At 42.2% G+C, this 23880-nt stretch overlaps 1 protein-coding gene across 1 annotated transcript in view; it reads left to right on the top strand.

Moving 5' to 3' along the window:
• Positions 1-2133: 2133 nt before the first annotated feature.
• The window catches only part of GDNF (glial cell derived neurotrophic factor), a 41127-nt gene continuing 19380 nt past the window's right edge, over positions 2134-23880 (top strand). Inside the window, exons 1-2 of the mRNA XM_075854996.1 lie at positions 2134-2207; positions 14320-14550. Of these exons, the coding sequence (XP_075711111.1) occupies positions 14346-14550 (205 nt within the window). The 5' untranslated portion in view covers positions 2134-2207; positions 14320-14345. The remainder of the gene's footprint in view (positions 2208-14319; positions 14551-23880) is intronic.

The following is a 23880-nucleotide window of genomic DNA, read 5'->3' as shown; positions in this document are numbered from 1 at the left end:
ATAAAGAGATTTAATATCTCAACTTCTTGCCCTCTTTTCTCTGTTCCTACCTTCCCTTTTGCTTTATATTAATGTCCCTGATTATAATAGCACCATACACTGTGTCCCTGATTATAATAGCACCATACACTGTGTCCCCCACACACAGTGCCCCATGTAGACCATAACCCCCATAGAGCCCCGTCGATAGTGCCCCCATAGAACTCCCTGTAGACAGTGCCCCCCATAGAGCCCCATAGTCATTCTGCCCTGCCAATCAGCGCCTGTCAACGACGCAAGTGGCACGATGATGTAGCTCAGGATTAGTACAAGATATGTAATGTATGTACACAGTGACTCCACCAGCAGAATAGTGAGTAGAGCTCTGTAGTATAATACAGGTTGTAACTCAGGATCAGTACTGGAGTAGCAATATAATGTATGTAACACAGGGACTCCATCAGCAGAATAGTGAGTGAAGCTCTGGAGTATAATTCAGGATGTACAAGATGAGTCAATGGTGTTCAGTAATGGACATAGCCTTTAGGGCACGTTCAGATGTGGCAGAGTTTTTCCGCTGCAAATGTTGCTGCAGATTTGGGGCAATCACGCAACGAATCTGCACCAACATTTGCATACTTGACAGGTAATTCAGACGTTACAGAAAACACAGCGGACTTGCCACAGATTTCAGTTTTTGCATTGCAAAGGCGGAAATACGCAGTGAAATTCCGCTTCTTCTATGGTCCGCAGCGGAGTTTTCCGCAACGTCTGAACTAACTTGCCTAAAAATGTATTGAAACAAATGTAAAAAACGGCCGCTGGAGAATTCCACCACGTGTGAATGTGCCCTTACAGTCAATATTCTGTACATAAAATACATTTTCAATGGAAAATCAGAAAAGTGACTCTCGGAGAGACACTTTTCACAAAATGTCAGGGACAGACAGATAGATATGAGAGAGGGAAAATAGACAGATCGATAATAAATATATAGACAGATCGATAATAAATATATAGACAGATCGATAATAAATATATAGACAGATCGATATGAGATGGATACAAGATAGATGGATAGACAGACAGATAGATGTTTAGGTCACTTTTATCAAAAACACCCACGACATGTGAAGGATTCCATATTGAATAATTAGTTTCTGGGCTCCTTCTGTTTTCGCTGAGCCCTCACAGACTGATTTGCATTGTGTCCCCTCACAATCAGCAGAATATTGACTTATCCCCAGAATCTGCAGGAAGTTCCAGGGGTTGTCCTATAAGGACTGTATGTAAATCCTATAGAGCTGGGGATCCGCTCCTAGCCACCATGGCAGCTATAGATCATAATCTGGGCAGTAAAATGCCCCAGAGGTCAGTACAGAAGAGATGCCACCCTTGTACCATGCCCTGCAGAGTAACATGGTTTTAGACCCTGACTTCACCCTGAAGATATTCAGAAACTCTGGAGAGGTCCTGGATGTGCAGCAGAACCAATGAGAGGAGGACTGGAAGAGTAGTCACACCCAGGGAGCCTATAAATCCATTCCCCCTGCTTCTTGTCTTGGCAAATATTCCTTTTCATGTGTGGAGTGCGGCACATCTGCCCTCCAGCTTCCCAGTGCATTGTGCAGGTAGAGCCAGAATTTCCAGCACAGGACCCTGTAGGATTAGGAGGCTCTTCTTCTGCGCTTCTTCTGTTCTTCTTCTTCTTCTTCTTCACACTGGACGGAGTTTGCATTGCAGTAGTCATCCATCTACACATTCCACTTGGATCTTACCCTGGAGAAAGTCTTGCTTTGCACCAGTCTAAAGTCCTTGTGGTGTCCAGCCTTCCTGTGACCCCCTCAGCTGCTTGCCCCCTCTGTGGTTATCTCTGGACCAGCTGCTGTTACAGGAGCCCCCATGTCTTTATTTGACTCCCCACAGTTGTTGATGGTGTGTGATCCTTGGATTCCTCAGCAGGATTGTAGCATCCACATCTACACTGTGCAGAATTGCTGCTGTGTTTTCTCCTGCTGATCACTGGAGGGAAGGAGATCAGAGCAGCTGGTTCATTTCAGGGACAGGTCTGGTGAACCTGGTACACAGCCCACCTGCCCAGCATTGTGATTTGGTCTTTGCTCTCCCCCCTAGGACAAGTTGTTAGGATCCCTGGACTCCCAGCAGGTCCCTCATCCTCAGGAGGTCGGATTAATGTCCATCTTAGGGCTAGAGAGGCCAGACGAACGGTAGGTGTCTTGTCTGAGTGTAACCTTTCAACCATACACTCAGCCATCAACTTACATAAAGCAATCTATGCATAACTTACTTGTAAGGGTATGTGCACACACACTAATTACGTCCGTAATTGACGGACGTATTTCGGCCGCAAGTACCGGACCGAACACAGTGCAGGGAGCCGGGCTCCTAGCATCATACTTATGTACGATGCTAGGAGTCCCTGCCTCTCCGTGGAACTACTGTCCCGTACTGAAAACATGATTACAGTACGGGACAGTTGTCCTGCAGAGAGGCAGGGACTCCTAGCGTCGTACATAACTATGATGCTAGGAGCCTGGCTCCCTGCACTGTGTTCGGTCCGGGACTTGCGGCCGAAATACGTCCGTCAATTACGGACGTAATTAGTGTGTGTGCACATACCCTAACAATGTATCACATGCAATATGAAACAATGTATCAAAACACGACGAGCAACAATGTATCAAAAACTAACATAACACAATGTGTCAAACAAATCTATATGCAACAATGTATAGGTTCACTAATATGTAAACACCTTAGCAAGTAACTATGTATCAAGTACTAAAATGTAATAAGCTTAATATGTAACAATTTGTCAAATGCTCACATGGAACAAGTCTAACGTGAAACAATGTATAAAATATGAACCAGTAACAATCTATCAAATACTCACATATAACCCCCCAACATGTAACAATGTATCAAATATTTACATGTAACAACCCTAGAATGTAACAATCTATCAAATACTTACATAAAACAACCCTAGCAAGTAACAATCTATCAAATACTCACATATAACCCCCCAACATGTATCAATGTATCAAATATTAACATGTAACAATCTATCAAATACTCACATATAACCCCCCCCCCCCAACATGTAACAATGTAGCAAATACGAACATGTAACAAATCTATCATGTAACCATGTATAAAATAACATGCAAAGAAGTCTAACATTTTCCAATGCATCAAATACTAACATGTAACAAACCTAACCTGTAACCATGTATTACATATGAACCAGTAACAATCTATCAAATATTAACGTCACAAGCCTAACTTGTAAACAATGTATAAAATACTCACATTGAAAGGAATCGAATACTTAGCAATGCATCAAATATTTACATGTAAAAAGCCTAATAGGTAATAATGTATCAAATATGATCAAATATGAACCAGTAACAGGTAATAATGTATCAAATACCCACATTTAACCAGCCCCCCTACATGTAACAATGTATCAAATAGTCACATGTAACAACCGAACATGTAATAATGTATCAAATACCCACATTTAACCAGCCCCCCTACATGTAACAATGTATCAAATAGTCACATGTAACAACCGAACATGTAATAATGTATCAAATACCTACCTGTATCAACCTAACATGTAATAATGTATCAAATACTCACATCGCTACATGTATCAAATGGAACGTAAAAAAAACCAATACAAAAAAGGTTTCAAAGCTTTAACCAAAACCGTAAACTTTATTTTAACCAAAATGTTATGTTTCTGACAATGTTTGGCTGCATCCTCCGCTACCAATACTAGACATGTAATACCAGACTAATAATAATAGGGAATAAGTATGAAATATACATAAAATATTCTGAACGAAAATGAAATAACAGGATATATATATATATATATATATATATATATATATATATATATATATATATATATATATATAAAATCACGTATAGTTACAACTCTATTCAGATTTTCTCAGATTTTCAGAAACTTCTCTCTAGATCACATCCAAAATAGTGATGGCAGTAGAAGTCAACATCTCTCTGCATGACTGACAGTGATAATGCAATGTGTTTACCTGCAGTCCTATGTAAAACCACATATAACATAGTGATCTCATAAAGTAATGTATCACTTGACAAACTCCACTCTGCTACATGTGTCCTTATGTATAGATCAGTGCGGTTTGTTTCACATGCAGCTGATCAGTACCCACTCCATTAGCTAGAGCTGGGAGCAGCATCTTTCTGCTCTGGAAGTCCATCAACGTCCATTCAGATCATTTGATGTCTATTGAATTTTATGGGTACAGAAAAGCATCAATGGGGGGTTTACCCTCACAACCCACGATACAAGAAGCCAATTCTAAACCAAATTAAACATACAGGGTAGAAAAAATCTCCACTATCTACTAATAGAATTTGATCAGGGTAGTAGTGTCAGAGAAATTGTTCTCTGCTGCCCTCTAGTGGTCAGGTATTGGAAGTACACTAATCAGATAACCTACATTGTCCCATCAATATCGCATAAGATCTAGTCAATTTTTCAATTTTGAGACAGTAAATGTACCTATATGATACATAGAACTATATCATATATAGACCGCAAAATAAGATTGCAGCAGTTACCACACTACTGTTTACAATTTACAGATGTAGCAGTGCTGAATGTAATACTCCACTCCTATCTAAAACTACATCATGTTACATAACTATATACAGGGGGCTAAGGCTGCAATTGGACACAGGCCTTGGTGTCTGAAGGGTTCCGAAGCCCACCTACCCAATAGAATATCAGTACTATAAGGGTAGAGTTCACATGCAGCAGATTTGTTGCGGTAACATACCCTAAAAGGTGCAGTGCAAAGATGTAATGGTTAGAGGGTTGGCAAGAGTACAGATTTTGCCCCAGGGCCAAGGAGCTTCAAGCTATGCTCAGGAAACCAGTTATTGTAAATAACAAACTCAGCCTTGCTACATGTCACAATCTCAACTCTGCTACATGTCACAATCTCAACTCTGCTGCATCTATAAATCTCAAGAACACATGTGAACACACACACTCCAGGATGAATATAATAATGGAACCAAAATAATGTATCCGTCTGTCTTTCAAGCGTAGCAGGAGATTTTTGTAAAACTATTGCATTTTGATACCACCTTGGTTGGTAACTGGGTTTTTATCAGGGGTTTAGCCATAGGGGTAGCAGTGGTAACCACGCTCAGGTGCCACATAAAAAGACACCAGTATTATAAATGGCACATGGTAGGTGGGGGGGGGAGGGGGTCCTGTTACAGATTCTGCATCGGGCCCAGGAGCTTCAAGTTACTCCTCTGGGTCCCATGATATGCACTGTGCCACCAAAGGGTTAAGTATTAAATGAGTGACCCCCATCTCTTAACAAAGACCAGGTGATCAGATGATTGCTGAGGATCTGGCGGGAGAAACTGCACATTTATCCTGCAGTGGCCACTACAGGAGCAATGTGGTATTACATGTGCCCATGGTTCAGCAGCATTCTGCTCTGGTTAGTAGAGGTGGGTCTGGTGCATGTTCATGACCACGTGAATTGCAGGGATTTATACTCAGCTTTGCCGTATTCCTGAATGGCTAATCTGTCTAGTGATATGTCCCTTTCTCTTTAACTAGGCAGATTGGCTGAAAAGTTGGGTGACATCTGCTATGGGACTGTACTCTCATACACAACTATTAGAAGTTCTTACCTCCAAACTGTGCAAAGTATAGCTGAGAGGAGGCAGCGCGAGTGGCTTTCATTAAAGTATAGTGTTTCAAAACACAAAACTATACCCCCCCCCCCCCCATTCCCCGATCCCTCTCGGGCTCACGTACATGTGCTTCTTTTTTCTCAATAAACAGACGCAGATTTGTGGATAAGAAAAGAATATCAGATAAAGGTATAGGAAGTTCTTAGAATCCATACAATATGATGGGATATAGGCTGGTCCTGGCATGTCATACAGATGTAGCAGAGCTGAACTGGTAACTGAGCTATTTAGGGCTACATCACTGACTCATCCTGACAACCTGCAGTCCTGTGTCATAATACACCCTGATATCAGTGGGGGGGGGGATTTACTAAGCAAAATTTACCGGAATTCTGGTACAAATTGCGCCAAAAAAGTGGCGTACAATTTATTGTGTTTTAGACACTTTTTTTACTACTTTCTCGATCAGCATTGAAAGTGTCTAGAAAAGGGGGCGTGGCTAAGATGAGTCCTAAAATGACCACATTTATTAACGACATCCGCTATTTTTGGAGCGCAAATATTGGTGCAAAGTATTGTAGCCAAAAGAATGGTGCACGACATTAATTTAGCGCATTTTACGAATACGTATTTAGCCGTGGCCCCTTTTCTGGACAGTGAAAAGTGAAAATAGTGTCTAAAACAAATAGTAAATTTACGCCACTTTGGCGCAAAAGTATCTAACATATCTAGGAAGATGCGCCAAACTTATCAGACAGCATAGGTGACATTGTGATAAATTTGGCGCAGTTTCTGCCTGTCTGGTCTGGATTTTAGAATGATATTAATAAATCTGCCCTGGTGTCATAAAATGTATTAATTTACGTGACGGAGGAAATGGCGCAAGTAGCAAAATGGCGCGCAGAATGCTAAATTTGGCTTACTTTTTTTAACATGTTAGACAATTTCTTATTCTTTTTTATGTCATTTCACGGTTGGGGTACTTTACACCAATATTTGCGTCCCAAAAAATGGTGGATGTCGATAATTCTGGCGCCTTTAACGACGCCTCTTAGCCTTTTGTTTCGATATTTTTTAAAACAGTCAAATATGGAGTAAATAGTGTCTAAAACACTAAATAAATTCTATGTACGCCACTTCTTTTTGAGAATTCTAATGCATTCTGCTTAGTAAATCCAATGAGTTGCCTTGAGTGACAAACTCAGCTTTACTACACCTGACAAACATAGTTTTGCTACATCGGTATCACAGATCAATAGACCACGAATAACACACTTTTCTGAGCCAACATTTCTAATCAGACTAGCAGTTAAACGTTTGCGCCATACATGATGATATTAAAAATAGATGAATATAGTATACTAATAGAAGTCATTTTATATGATCTATTTACAGATGCAGCAGAGCTAAATAAAAATTAACTCTTTGGGACTTCCGTAATTGTAGATTAGAGTTGTTTACTGACAGTCCTGTAAACCCGAGATAACAAATTATAATATCCCAATGAGCTGTGCAAAATGAAGATCTCAGCTTTGCTACAACTAACAAACTCAGCTCTACAACTAACAAACTCAGCTCTACTACATATGTGTGTATATTTGGTTTACACATGTAAGGAGTATTAACATTCCTGCTTCTGTATATAAAATGTATGCAATGTTCCTATACAGGGTCTACAGCTCTCATAGGCAGTGGCGTAGCGACAATATAGGGGTGCATAGGCAGCAGTCGTACGTGGGCCCTCATTCCTCAGTGTGTCCACGGGGCTCCCTGTCCTATAAGAAGTCACCGGTATTATATATAGTACATGGTAAGTGGGGGGACCCTTTACAGATTTTGCATTGGGGCCCGGAAGTTTTAATTTTATGGGGTGCAGGTTTTATGGGGTCTGTAAAGGGGAAATCTAGGCCACAAGGTATGAGTAGGGGGGGGGGAGGGCGTGACCAAGAAAGGGTCTAATTTTGATATCTGCGTGGAGCCCCCTTTCCTCTATCATCAGTCCTATGTTCTCTCTAATGGCCTACTGTACCCACCATAATATTGGAGGAGGAGTTAAGGGAGGGGGTAAAAAAAAATCTAAGCCCTCCTGTCCCGTAATGGCATGGTGTGGGCATTAGCCAGTACAAGAAGGGAGCCCCTTCCATTGGAAACCCCTTTTGTGTGCACACCCCTGATCCATAGTGGGCTCTACACCCGTTCCAATGAGCTACTGTACCCACTGCACAAATGTCAATGCCCATTATGGGCCAGGTTAAGGGATTGAGTTAGGACGCTTATTATGGAGCAGGGGAAGTAAGACATGAGGATTGTGTATGGAGGGCACAGAGGTCATTTGCTTTGGGGTCTTGGTTTCACGGTGCTCATTTGTCTTCGGTGGGTCCTCCTGTCACCCTGTGGCCGATCTGTTTGATCACTGCTCGATCCCAGTGATGTGACACTGTATCATTACTCGTAGTGGCATTTTAGGCTGAGGGCTTGTCTGTGCTCTACTTGTCATTAATCCGACTCTACGGGGGTCCTGTCCGTCAGTCTGTCCCTCAATGTTTGCAGGGCTGGGGTAAGGGCCAGACGGGCCTTCTGTAAATGATTATGTAATGAAAGTGCTGCAACTTTCTAATATTCTTTGTGTTATGATTCCTCACCATTTTCAAGATCTTTGCTTACTGTCAGTGAATTGAAACATTCTTGTTTATATTTAGAGGCTGACAAGTAGACAAACTTCTTTAACTGGTTGCCGACACAGGACGAGAATGCTAAGCCTGAGCGGCGGGTACTTTGCGCATTAGGACGAGCATTCTCGTCCTGTGTGACAGCCGTCTGTGCGCGCAATCGAGAGCGGGGCAACGGCTGTAAGGGTATGTGCACACACACTAATTACGTCTGTAATTTACGGACGTATTTCGGCCGCAAGTACTGGACCGAACACAGTACTGGGAGCCGGGCTCCTAGCATCATAGTTATATACGATGCTAGGAGTCCCTGCCTCTCTGCAGGACAACTGTCCCGTACTATAATCATGTTTTCAGTACGGGACAGTAGTTCCACGGAGAGGCAGGGACTCCTAGCGTCGTACATAACTATGATGCTAGGAGCCCGGCTCCCTGCACTGTGTTCGGTCCACTACTTGCGGCCGAAATACGTCCGTCAATTACGGACGTAATTAGTGTGTGTGCACATACCCTAATACACATCTTCTCTCCGCCGTTAACGCTTTGAATGCCGCGATGAAAGCTGATCGCGGCGTTCAAGGAGAGGGGACTGCACTTTGATCACGTCACAGAAGATAACTGTGACGCGATCAAAGCCCATAACTTGTATGGCCAGACAGCCCAGGGTTCATTGAAGGACCCCAGGGCTGTCTGAACTTATTTCCTGTTGTTAGGGCATACTGAGGTATGTCCTAACAACTGCCTGTGTACAATCAGTATATAGATCTATGCCAGTACATTAGTTACAAAATCAAAAGATAAATCTCTTTATGGGATTTAAAAAAAAAGTTAAATGAATGTAAAAAAAACTAATGATAAATAAATAAAAAGTAAAAAAAAATACACAAACACAATTTTTTTTTTATAATAAATAAACTTATTAAAATATAAGTCCCAAAACATGAAATAATATAGCCATATTTGGTATCACCACGACCGTAACAACCTATACAACAAATGTAAAACATTATTTATGATGGTCGGTGTATGGTGTAAAAAAATAAATATTAAAACTGCTGCGGAACTGCTTTTTTTTTCTGCATTTTCGCCAAAATAAAACTTTATAGAAATTAAACGATAATGTATTTGTACCAAAAAATGGTACGTACATAAAGTACAACTCGTCCCGCAAAAAACAAAGTCTCATACAACTACGTCGTACAAAAAATAAAAACGTTATGAGCGTCGGGATGCAAAGAGGGAAATGTAAAAAAATTGTTCTGTCCTCAAGGTTAAGGGGTTAAGCAGCAGCACAAATCTCTCTCCTGTCCTGGGCTGCAGTTCAAAATCGGGTTTCCGGGACTATAATATTGATGACCTATTATTAAGACCGGAAATCATTATGAGATCGGCGGGGGTCCGACTCTCGCCTGCATCCCCTTCATTGTTTACCCAGTACAGCACCACAGATTTAGTAGTGGCTGTGCCTGGTACTGCAGCTCACAGCAGCTCAGTCCCATTCAAATGACTTCAGGATAGACCATCAATATGATAGTCCTACAAAACCCCTTTAAATACACAGCCCCACTTGGGGCCCAATTCTATTAGCCAGAGCAACAAAAAAAAAAGCCCTCTTAAGGGACTGGCTTGCCTGTTGCCTACCCAGACGGCCCACTGATTTCAATGGGTGCCATGTAATACTAAATGCAGTGAAACAAATGGACCTTCATAAAAGGAGAGGGCCCCCTCTGTCATCCTCAAGGCCCCACGCAACACCACAGGGTGCCGATGGGTTGTATTGGCAGCCGGAGGCTAGTGAAGGCCCCCAGATCTGCTATCTTGGCCCTCCTGTTAAGACCTAAAGTCAGAATTGCTAATTTTTGATCATAAAGTTGTACCACTCCAAGTTTTTGACGCTAAGGGTAGAGATAAGCAGCCACAAGACACATGTGGTTCCGCTTATCTCCAGGATTGGACCAAACTTGATCCTGGTTGTACTGGTCACGTATGGGTCCCAGTATGTTTTTGTAGCCGCCTGATTAAAAATAGTAGCAGTAAAATGAATATTGCGCTGATCTGTCTGGAGTTGGAAAGGTATAGGACTTGTTTAAACACTCCTGGTAGCTCTGTGTAACGTCTCCATGTGTGACATGTTCAGCTGAGATTAACTCAACATCTCCAGTTACAAACCACAAGCCGAAGCATCTGCAATACCAACAAGATGCAAGATGGGTGAAATTGTAAGACGTGAAACCTGTCGCTCTGCTACCCGCCATGGCCTCACAGGCTAATCTTATAAAAGATGCAGATTTCATTAAACCTCTATAGAACCCAACACATAATAGTCCAAACTAAAAGCTTAATACTACCATAGAACACATATAGGTGTAGCTGAGCTGAGTTTGTCATTTGGCAAATCTGTGGTTTTACATAGGATTACAGAGACAAACCTCTTGCATTATCTTAACTTAGAAAGATAGGGCAATGCACAAAGAGTTGCATCACTAATTTAACTCTGCTACATCTGCAGTATTGTATTGTAAAGATATGTATATTGTGGTCCGTAAACATGTCTCCATCTGTAAAACCATTTTAATCCAGTATCCCTTTTCAACCACCGACCAAACAAACTTTCCAGAACTCAAAAACTCAGGGGGTTCTCATTCCCAAAAGCTTCTTGTCCCCATTGGTAATATAGGTGCACTCTGCGTCTCTCCAAGCTTCACCTGGGTAGCAGACATTTTGGATTTTTGTGCTAGGGGTTGTCTGGCTTAGGAAACACATTTTCCATCATTCATACCATGTAATTGCATGAAGAGTGTCCCTCCCTGGAGGACTCGACACATCTGTGCATTACACAGACAGCCTATTCATTTCAATGGACACCATGTAATACTTCATTTCCCCTGTGGTGGCGCTGCAGGGGAATTAAACACTCATTGCCGGGTTCTCCTGCAGAAGAACACCCTGTAATTATCTTTCTTTATGAGCCCGTCAAACAAAAAGGGGATTAACAATTTGAACAGCCCCCTTAAGATATATTTTTAAAAGGCGAACAAAAAATTTGGGGGTCCAGTCTATAAATTCCAAAGCTTTTGATTCTATTGAGAGGAGGACAGCCATGGTGTCTGAGGATCACACGTGGCCCATGTGTATATGCTGCACAGCCTACATCCTATCAAAATAGGGCATAGTACCATGCCAGTTTAATGATCGGAACAGTGTCAGAATTGGGTTCCTTGTGCCCACAAGGGCAAATGACTCTGAAGACCCACCCTCCATCTATACAGAATGTCCCCTATTAATCACATCATAATCTTTGTTGTTATCATTGTACACACAGGACAGCTCATCTATAAGATCTAATAGGTTATTTGTTGTCATCCCATAAAAAATAGACCCTGGTGGTAAGTGATTGGCTCAAAATGTGGATTTCTTTTGCCGGACCTTTGGTGCCTATTATTGTGTCAGAACCTGGGCCCACCAGAGGGTTCTCCAGTACTCTGGTGGGCCAGTCCAACCTTCACTAGGCAGGACCAATGTTTTTGGCTCTGTTAACACTCCACCAGGGCCAGAACATATATGACTATATTTTTGGTTTGTGTTCCCTAACAAAAACCAGAGCAGACCTTGGCAGAATGGGTGAATAAAAAGTATTTTATGTGTGTGGGTACATCTACTATATACCCGGCCGTGGCTGAACATGATTTACGGCCTTCTGGGTGAGTAAGGATTATTTTTGAGGACCCCATAATGTGGCTCGTTGACCTTTTTGCCCACAACCGGGAATTTATACAGGATGAAGGACAGTGGGGCATGTATCTAGAGAAGACTCGGTCCCATCTAAGTAGGACCAGTAGGAAGGTTTACCTCCATTTTCGGGTAAAGTTCCGCAGGGCGCTTATTAATTTCTTCTCCGTGTGCTGCAGGGAATGAAGGGGTTACGTGAGACAGGAGTGAGTGTCTATTTTGGCCTTGCATACTCTTGGCTCTAGTGTTTCCCACACAGAGTATTTTCGTAGTGTAAACTTTGCTTTTACTGCATTCTTCTGGACATGCGATCACATTGTGAACTGTCCTGCCTGAAACCTTTCCGCTAGTGTTTCCCAACAATTTAAAGTGACACCATGTTGTATGCTGCTCTTACATCTCATTGGTTGAGTCACCGTGGACAGAGGGAATCTTCTTGGTAATTAGATGCCCCATTGCTACAAGGTGATCACATGTTAATCAAAGAATTCAGTTTCCTGTCAGAAAATCCTGTGACCTTAACCCACACGTGCTCTAATAGTGGTCACCCAAACAGGAAGTGAGTGGTTGCTAGGCAACCCAGCCCCAGCTCTCTCACACACACACACACACACACACACACACACACACACACACACACACACACACACACACACACACACACACACACAGGATACAATAAAGCATACTTGCCAACTCTCCCAGAATGTCTAGGAGGCTCCCAGAAAAAGGGGACACCTCCCAGACATGTGGAAGACATGCGTCCTTAAATACTCACTTCCTAGTTGTTTGCGGCAGCTCGCGGGATTGAAGATGACTGCAAGCTGCAGGAACAAGGACAGATGAGTACCTTTAGAGTCTGGTCTGGGTTTATTTAAGGAGTCTGGGCTGGGGGTCTGAATATATTTAGGGTGTCTAGTATGGGATATGCATTGGTTTAGGGGGTCTGTATTTCTTTAGGGGTTCAGTCTGGGTTCTGTATTTTGGGAGTCTGGTCTGGGGTCTGTATTTATTTAGGGGGTCTGGACTCTGTATTTAGGGGGTCTGTATTTATTTAGGGGTTTTAGTCTGAGGTCTGTATTAGTTCAGAGGTTCTGGTCTGGGGTATACATTTTGGGGTGTGATCAAGAAACTGATATGCACTATTTGCCATAAAAATGCCTTAGGTTGGGGGTGTGTCCTTTATAAATGGGCGGGGCATATGGTAAAATATATTGGCGCAGTGTCCTTTACATGTCACTTAATACACCACTTCTCAGGGTCTCCCTGATGGCAAGTATGTCCTAAAGGCTGAGCTGCAAAAGAAATCAATTTAGGTTCTGGGAAGATATTTGACACCAAACTAATGGCGAGACGTTGCCGTAGTGGGAGGAGCTTCAAAAAATATTAAGGCAGCCATGTTTTTCTAATCCCGTACAACCCCTTTAAGAAAGATAAGTGGCTTTTTCTATAAGCACAGTAATGGACATATATAGATATTATATATTATATATAGTACGGCATTATATGATAGCTCGGTAAATGGAGGACACCGGCACGGCTTCTGGTCTATGACCTCGGTGTATTTATAGTACAGATGAGTTTATTATGTGTGGTTTTCTATATAAATGCTTCCCTTCTTTGGATGTAAAAAACAAACGACTCAATTACAAAATTAGCTCTGCTACATCTCCATGTTTTTACATTTATGAAGAAAATGAAAACCTATTTGATGAGCCATTTCATATCTTCATCCATAATAATCCAATCTTGGATAAAGTCAATTCCCACATGTTTTATGTAAGCCATTAGCATATCGATGTAGAAGAGTTGAGTTGGTCAACTGTAGGAAATTCTTGTAACTGTTCCATAAAGCTATATGGGGTTTGTAAGAACATGCACATGCACATGCTGCAGATACAACCCCGTTCACATGACCAGGATGGATTTTCAGTGGCAGAAATTTCTGCAACAAATCTGCCATGTGTGATCCCCTAATGACTCAGGGTCATCACAATGGCAAAACTCACCCCCTAAGAGTTATACAACAAACTCAGCTCAGCTACATCTATACATGTAGCCGGTTTCTAGCAGGTGATATTTTTATAAATGGCTGAATATTGTTGGCCCATATCAATAATGAAGAAATGTAAGATAAGAAAATTGCAAGATACATTGTAACGAAACTGAAATACTAAGACGTTGTCTTCTCCTTGCCCCCCGGAAGGTCCCTTTCTTGGAAGCCTTTCTAAGATGAAGTTATGGGCTATCTTGGCTGTCTGCATTTTGCTGTTGAGATCTGTGTCCAACACTCCATTGCCTTCAAGCTGGTCATCTGGTAAGAAGAGATCTAGTCCAGACTCCCTGCTGGAAGACGAGGACACAGCTTTGGGGATGTACGAAGCCGATTCTGAACGTCCCACTGCCGTGCAGGGGCCACAACAAGTACAACATCATTGTAAGTGCTACCACACTGTATACACAAGCTGCTAGTCTATGTATATCTGCTACTGCTGCCTCAGTATTCATACACTATGTCAACCTGGTCTTAGCTGGGGTCAGCCGATATGGCCACCATTACAACCCCCCCCCCAAACAGCATTCTCAGTCCCCCGATAGGCAAACATGTCTAGTTATGCTGTAATACATCCCATACCCCCATGTTGTCGTATGACTGGACAGATTTTCCATTCAGGGAGAAGGATGACCCTTATAAGAGCTGTAAAGGTGGCCATTAGTCGTGGTCCCATTAGTCGTTAATCAATTAGTTGTCCCATTTTGAAAACCACGTTGCACCTAACTAAGAATCATATAAATAGAGAAATATCTTGTCAAAGATTTTCTTAAATTGGGTGGAAATACTCTTTAGAATTTCTTAAAGGATTGTTCCAAGATGTAAAGCTGTGGTCTAAAACCTGTGGCCCTCCAGCTGTTGCAAAACTACAATCCCCAGCATGCCCTCCAACCTGTGATCTTACAGCTGTTGAAAAACTACAATCCCCAGCATGCCCTCCAACCTGTGGCCTTACAGCTGTTGAAAAAACTACAATCCCCAGCATTTCCTCCAACCTGTGATCTTACAGCTGTTGAAAAACTACAATCCCCAGCATGCCCTCCAACCTGTGATCTTACAGCTGTTGCAAAACTTCAATCCCCAGCATGCCCTCCAACCTGTGGCCTTCCAGCTGTTGCAAAACTACAATCCCCAGCATGCCCTCCAACCTGTGATCCACCAGCTGTTGCAAAACTAAGATCCCCAGCATACCCTCCAACCTGTGATCCTCTAGCTGTTGCAAAACTACAACCCCCAGCATGCTCTCCAACCTGTGATCTTACAGCTGTTGCATAACTACAAATTCCAGTATGCCCTCCATCATGTGATCTTCCAATTGTTGCAAAACTATACCCCCAGCATGCCCTCCAACCTGTGGCTGTCCAGGTTTTGCCTCTGGCTGGGCATGCTGGGAGTTGTAGTGTTGCAACAGCTGGAGGGCCACAGGTTGGAGATCTCTGATATAGATTATAAATAGTTATTTATTAAAGAGCGACTGCCAAAAATTTCACGGAGAATCAAAATATTCCATTGGTTGACATAATAGAGGACTGTGTCTATTGCTATAGGCAGGGAGGGCTATATTATATTATATATATTGCTGTATTGTAGTGAGGGCCGAAGGGGCAATTACCCACCGGTGGGACCTTCACCACCTGGTCACCTCCACCACTTCCCAGAGACTCCATCAGACAGACATGAGGACTTCAAACAATTTTATAGGGGTTGTCTCATCTCGGCATCCCTTCTCCACAATTCCATGTATTCTATGGACTGCCCGCCAAGAGATAGAAGAAAAATTTGACTTAAGTGTGGAGTGGCTGGGGAGGATGTTACCAACCAAATTTTTCGTCACCATCACAACCTGGGCCACAGTCCACCCAACTACTTAAATTGGCTGTACAAAATAAGAAAAAAATTATTTTTTTTCAAAAACAGCGCCACACCTACCGCAGGTTGTGTGTGGTATTGCAGCTCAACAACATTCACTTCTATGGAGCGGAGCCGCAATATCAGAAACAACCCATGGGCAGGTGCGGTGCTGTTTTTGGAAGAAAGCAGCCAAGTTTTACTTAACCTGTACAACCCTTTAATAATTTATGTCTACTTACCTATTGTATTTTATTTGTTTTGGGTTTTTTTGTGCCGCCCCAATGACTTTAAATGGTAAGGAAAAAAATTATTTTGGAAACTGCATGTCAATAAAATACACGCTCAAGTACATGAGATTTTTTTAGTTTTTCGGGGGTGGTGGTGCAGATAGGGACCCCCCTTGGTGAGATTGAGGCCTCAGTTTTGGTAAGTGGAAGTGCATGGGCACGGACAGGGCATGTTATTTAATACGGGGACAGGTGATACTATGAGCCGTGTCGGTTTCGGCAGAACTTTAGAGCTATAAGAAGAGGAATCCTGTGTCTTTTTGCACCCGAAGAATTGGTGAATGAGCTGGAGAAAGAAGCCTTTATTAATCACTAAGAATAAGGCTTTGACCTCGGCACCTTTCATGTCATATTCCTTCACGGCGCACAAATGGCAGGGCTCAGTCCTGCTCTGGATTACCCTCTGGCATGTTCAGTATTATTATGTAAGAGGTCTTTGATGCCTGTGTGCACATGGGTGTAATAAAGCCGTGTATGTGTCTAAATATATGGCGCTGCTTCTGACAACATACAGATATAAATGATATCAAGTCAAAGAAATGCAATAAAACTCAGCAACTTTGCAAATTTTATTGCTTAAAAATCTTCAACCGTATTGTGTAAACAGCTCCTATGCAGAGCTATGTGTGTCCACGGTTACAGTCTACAATTAAGCCCTGTTTGTTATCTGTTCCTTCACATGTGTTACTTTTAACCCCTCTTTTATATCTGTCACCAACAAGAGGCATAGGTTAGCATAGGAGCTGTATACACTAAACGGTGGGAGATATTTTTTATGCAAGACTTCGCAAAAGCGCTTTATTTTTCATGGATGAATTGGGGAAATAAATGGTGCACAAAGGCTGAAACTGCAATGTAGAGTTTCAAGACAACAGATTAGCAGGGTCGTTTTAACACATTGTTGTGCTCAGCGCAAAGATGTCATGAGTGGGTCCACACACCCTTTCCAGCAAGAGGTAAAATAATAATAGTGCCCCCATACAGGATAATGCTCCCATAGTGCTACCCACAAATTATCATGCCCCCATAGTGCCCCACCACTTAGTATAATGCCCGCACATACAGTAGATCCCATAGTGCCTCCCCACACATTATGATGCCCCCATTGTATAATTCCTGCATAGTGCCCCCACACACAGTGTATAATGCCCCCATAGTGCCCACCACACACAATATATAATGTCCCCATAGTTCCCTACACACAGTTTAATGCCACCATAGTGCTCCCACACAGTATATTGCCCCTATAGGGCCTCCCCACACAAAATAATGCCCACATAGTGGCCCACAGTCACACAGTATAATGCCCCCATAACTGCCCCTACAACATATATTGCCCCTATAGGGCCTCGCCACAAAGTATAATGCCACCATAGTGCCCCCACACACAGTATAATGCCCCCAAAGTGATCCCCACATAGTGTAAAGCCCACGCATTGCCCCACATAGTATAATGCCTCACCGTGCCTCACCGCACAGAAAAATTACCCCATAGTGCCTCCTAAAAATAATAAAAGAAATATTTATTTAGCTCCATGCCCACGGCTAATGGAGGAGATCCCTCTGCAGGTCTCCTCCAGTCTGTGAGATATGTGGCTCGGCACAGGCCGGCACGATGATGTCACTGCATCGCACCTGTCTGCGCCATGCCATTCCCGGCAGTTGTCACAGTGAGAATAGTGAAATACCATTGTATTTCCAGTGCCTCGTCCCGTCAAGAATGGCGGTGCTGGGATCCCATGGCTCCATGCTCCGCCATGGTTTTCAACTGTATCCGCATCTTGATTACCCAGGTATAATAAAAAATGGTGCCACTTCCAGGGGGCCCTATGGTTAAAGTTATGTTAGCTACAGGAGCAATTCATATATACTAGAGGAAATTCACATTTCCTGCACACCCCCCAGATGAAAATGTATAACAGACTTGGTCCCAATTTTAGATGCAGTAAAGTATATGAACCCTACAGTAGATATGGAACGATTATCAGAACTATTCCAATAATAACACAAAGGCCGGATTTACACGAGCGTGTGCGTTTTGCGCGCGCAAAAAGCGGCGTTTTGCGGTGCAAAAGGCACTTAACAACTCCGTGTGTCAGCAGCGTATGATGTGCGGCTGCGTGATTTTCGCGCAGCCGCCATCATTATGACACTCTGTTTGTATGTTTGTAGCACGTGGTGCTTTTCTGTTTTCATTCATAGTTTTTACTGCTGTTGCGCGAATCACGCGCGTCCCACAGAAGTGCTTCCGTGTGCTGCGCGTGATTTTCACGCACCCATTGACTTCAATGGGTGCGTGATGTGCGAAAAACGGCCAAAGATAGGAGGACGTGTCGTGAGTTTTACGCAGTGGCCATACGCTGCGTGAAAATCCCTGACAGTCTGACCGGCCCCATAGACTAACATAGGTCCGTGCGACGCGCGTGAAAATCACGCGCGTAGCAAGGACGTATTACACATTCGTCTGAATAAGCCCAAAGTCTGGAGATTTTACTTCTCCTGCTTGGCAGTTATAATGGGTCTCATGTCATACAGGAGAAGTCGAGCAGAGGGGCTGTTGCCCCATTACCCGGCTATTATAAGAAGTGGCCGGTGGACACCGCAGTAAGTGTTGCCGCGCAGTAGTTTAGGTGAGAGGCCATGGTTTGCTAGACATATGCCTCCTTCCAACATCTGCTGAGAAAAACAGCTGCCGGCCAGATGTTCCCGGCAGTAACTGGGCTCCCACTGAGCTCTAATGTTTGATAGATATTATCGCATGCTGGATGAACTTCGCAACGTGTTGATGGTGAACCATACAAGGAAGATATAACTGTAGCACGCTCACTATCACTACACAAATACAGTCTGAATTTATTTTCCGGTGTCTATGGGCACAGATACGGACTGCAGACTTTGCCTTTAATTGTTGATTATATTACCCCATGGCACCAACATATACTGCAGCGCTGCACACAGATTGTAATCTCTCATATCATTCCACTATTATTCATACTTACTCACAGTCTGGGGCCAATTTGTACATACAGTACTTGGCAATAGTGCAGAATTGCATATTTTTAAGATTGCATTCTGGGAAAGCGTTTTTGAGCTTTATTTACATCAATGGAGTTCAGATTAATCACGATCAGGTCAAAATACCTAGGGGGCTAAAACGCCACCTTGGCGAATAAATATAGTGAATGCAGAGGCGGACTGACCACTCAGACAGGGCCCAGAGCATTAAAAGGGCCGACAGTGGCCCAAATACTGTGCTCCAAATCCCTTGCGGCCACCACTAGGGGGAGATCACTGCATACAAATTTTTGGAGCCCCCATTAAGTACAATTTGAACTGTATTAATTAGAGTGGACCTGTCTCCTCTCCTGACATGTTTATTTTAGTAAATACTTGTATTCCCCATGAAATAACAATTTTTGAACATATTTTTCAAAATTCTGCATCGTGCTGTTCCTCTGTTATTCCTCCAAGAAAACTGTGAATAAATTAACAACTGGGTGTTACTATTCTTGTTGTCAAAGGGGCGTGTCCCCACAGTGTCACTCTGTCAGCACTGATTGGACAGTGTCAGTCTGTGTAAGACCACACCCCCCAACTAGTAACACCAAGTTGTCAATTTATTCATACATTTCTAGGAGGAATAACAGAGCAACGGCACAACTTAGAGTTCTAAAAAAAATATCCTCCAGAATTGTTATTTAATGGGGAATGCAATTATTTACTAAAACAGACCTGTCGGGAGAGGAAACAAGTACTCATTAATGTGCATGCAATGAGCTTTCCCTAGTAGATTTAACTTCCGTACTCACAGAAAGCAATGACCTTAATTTGTCAGATAGATGATAGATAGATAGATAGATAGATAGATAGATAGATAGATAGATAGATAGATAGATAGATAGATAGATAGATAGATAGATAGATAGATAGATAGATAGATAGATAGATAGATAGATATGAGATAGATAGATAGATAGATAGATATGAGATAGATAGATAGATATGAGATAGATAGATAGATATGAGATAGATAGATAGATATGAGATAGATAGATAGATATGAGATAGATAGATAGATAGATAGATATGAGATAGATAGATAGATAGATAGATAGATAGATATGAGATAGATAGATAGATATGAGATAGATAGATAGATATGAGATAGATAGATAGATATTAGATAGATAGATAGATAGATAGATAGATAGATAGATAGATAGATAGATAGATAGATAGATAGATAGATAGATAGATAACTAGATATGGAGAGTCTTATGTTTGTCTATTGTGGTAATTCTTCTCACTGGCCCATAGTTTGTGGCCACTACAATGCTGCTATACGGGTGGGAAGAGGTTGCTAAAATAATAATAATAATAATAATACAATTGCTGTGTGAACAAATTTTTTAAAAATTGGGGAAAAGAAAAACTATTTATCAAATTCAATACCCTATGGGAGAAAAGACAATCGCAGCTAATTTTCTCAGGCCTGGGGCTCCAGTTCTTCCACTTGACTCACTCATAGGTAATGTCTTATGTTGCTTCTGGGGAACTTGCTGCTTTGAGTCAAATAGTTTAGGAGCAGTTGTTGAGTCATAGTCACGTGGCATTTAATACTGACAAATACCACTCCAGTTAATGTATGTCTGTGTCATCGTGACAGTTTGTATATATTAGACAGGTCACCGTATAACCCACCAATCGCTGTAATCAGGAAACACATTCAAAGTACTAAACATAATTCGTTTCATGCTGCAATATATTAATCTGCCAACAGATGTTAGAAGCTGCCACTGGTCTTACAATGAATGGTTCCGTGTGGTACCATCTGTTGGCGCTACCTCTTCCCCATATGGTGTACTGTTATACAGTGTACAAATAACCATATCAAACAGTGCCTAAGTATAAGCACCATAATGTATGGTGCCTAGATAGTGCCATACATTGGCCAAATAACAATATTAAATAGTTGGTTAAAATAATAATAGTAGATACTGCCGCCAGGACCAGTAAAAAAGAATTAAGGGTCTAAGCAGCAGCGCCAAATAACACCTAAGTAGTCACCCCCATACAGTGCTCAAATAATACTACCATACAGTGCTCAAATAATACCAACCTAGTCACCAAATAATACCAACATACAGAGCTCAAATAATACTGCCATACAGTGCTCAAATACCACCAGACAGTGCTCAAATACCACCATACAGTGCTCAAATAATACTGCCCCACTGTGCTCAAATAATACTGCCATACAGTGCTCAAATACCGCCCGACAGTGCTCAAATAATACCGCGATACAGTTCTAAAATAATACAGCCATACAGTGCTCAAATAATACTGTCCCACAGTGCTCAAATAATACCACCATACAGTTCTCAAATACCGCCATACAATGCTCAAATAATACCGCCCCACAGTGCTCAAATAATACCGCCCCACAGTGCTCAAATACCACCATACAGTGCTCAAATAAAACCAACCTAGTCATCAAATAATACAAACATGCAGTGACCAAATAATGCCAACATGCAGTGACCAAATAATACCAACATAAAGTGCTCAAATAATACCACCATACAGTGCTAAAATAATATCGTCCCACAGTGCTCAAATAATACCGCCATACAGTGCTCAAATGATTCCGCAATAGAGTGCTCAAATAATTCCGCCATAGAGTGCTCAAATGATACCGCCATAGAGTACTCAAATAATACCGCAATACACTGCTTGAATAATACCCCCATACAGTGCCCAAGTAATATCCCCATACTGTGCCCAAATAATACCCCCATACAGTGCTCAAATAATATAGCCATATAGTAATTCGATAAAAGCTCCATACATAAAAAGAAAAAAAAGACTGTAGCACTACAAATAGAAAAAAAAATTTTTCTTTAATTCACCAAAATATGGACTTGCAACCTTTCAACACTGTCAGGGTCTTTCTCAAGCATCCCATACAGTGCTCAAATAATATAGCCATATATTAATTAGATAACAGCTCCATACATAAAGTGATCTAATAACAGCGCTATACAATTAGATTATGGTGGTCACAAGCCTTGGGTGCCTGCCATATGTGGTGCCCTATGTGTCCGAAGTGATCACACACCCCAAAGGCTGGCTCTGCCCCTGAGTCACCATCTTGACACTTATTTGCTCTCAGTACAGGAGTTATAGGCTAGTGCTCCACTGCTACATGACTTTGTTTACTGGCCACAGTAAAATCACGTGGATTACCTCGTCTGCATGAGATTTCAATGTTCCTCATTGGGAAAGAAAGTTGCATACAATGAAAGGGACGCGGCAGGAGCACCACAGCAGCTTCATTGCGCCAATTGATTGAGGTTCCGGAGGTCGGACCCCCACCAATCAAATATTGATGACCTATCCTAAGGATAGGACATCAGTGTTTAAACCTAAGGGGGTCCTTTTAATGGGTCACATGGAAAGAGTTGCCCAAATTGTCCATAATCAGACGTAAAGAGGCTGAGCTTGAAGCCTATTGCAGGAAATATAGGTAGAAATAACTAGGAGGTGACTAGTTAAATGTATCACAATTGTTCCAGATGAATTTACCTACAAAGGACCCTGAGATTCATGATTTATGTATGTTGTAATCCCGAGGCTTTAAATAACAAACAGAATTGAGCTGTGGAGGCATCTATATAGATGTCAGCAGGTGCATACCCCCTCCCCCTAGACAACAACAATGAACGAAACGGCTCTCCTATATATATATATAGAGTTGTATATTTACTCAGGCACGGTCTGTTTAGCTAAATGAATCGTGCGCCAATTATTCAAATGACGGAATTTGAATTCAACAAACTCAAAATTGAAATGGACTGTGAATGAAGGTTTAATGCAGGACAATCATGTGATAGTGGCAACAGGATGTCATGGTAATGGCATCTGTATAAAACTAAAATAATCATCTATAGGCAAATATAGTTGGGCATGGAACACAATGGGTGGACCTATAGCAAAGGGTGGGCCATATAGCAAAGAAAAGCCTCCCCACACCCACCTATATGCCCCTTATTAACAAAAATCCCACGCCAGTTCCCCTTAACTTGTTCCTTGCTACCTTTAGGGTATGTTCACACGGCTTATTTACGGACGTAATTCGGGCGTTTTACGCCTCGATTTACGTCCGAAAATGCGCCTCGATAGCGTTGGCAAACATCTGCCCATTGAAAGCAATGGGCTGACGTTTGTCTGTTCACACGAGGCGTATATTTACGCGTCGCTGTCAAAAGACGGCGCGTAAATAGACGCCCGCGCCAAAGAAGTGTCATGTCACTTCTTCAGACGTAAATGGAGCCGTCTTCCATGGACTCCATGGAAAACCAGCTCCAGTTACGTCCGTAATGGACGCGGCGTTCAAGCGCCAGCACATGCCGTTACGGCTGAAATGACGGGGCTGTTTCCTCCTGAAAACAGCCCCGTAATTTCAGCCGTTACGGACGCTGCCGTGTGAACCTACCCTTATGTGTATTTGCAGAGGGGTAGCCACACACAAGTTACAATTTCCCATGGAAAGAGGATTGGACAATATGGTTTTTGG

Source organism: Rhinoderma darwinii, chromosome 1 (genome assembly GCF_050947455.1).
Source record: "Rhinoderma darwinii isolate aRhiDar2 chromosome 1, aRhiDar2.hap1, whole genome shotgun sequence".
Classification (NCBI taxonomy): domain Eukaryota; kingdom Metazoa; phylum Chordata; class Amphibia; order Anura; family Rhinodermatidae; genus Rhinoderma; species Rhinoderma darwinii.
This window is presented reverse-complemented; position numbering and strand designations above follow the sequence as displayed.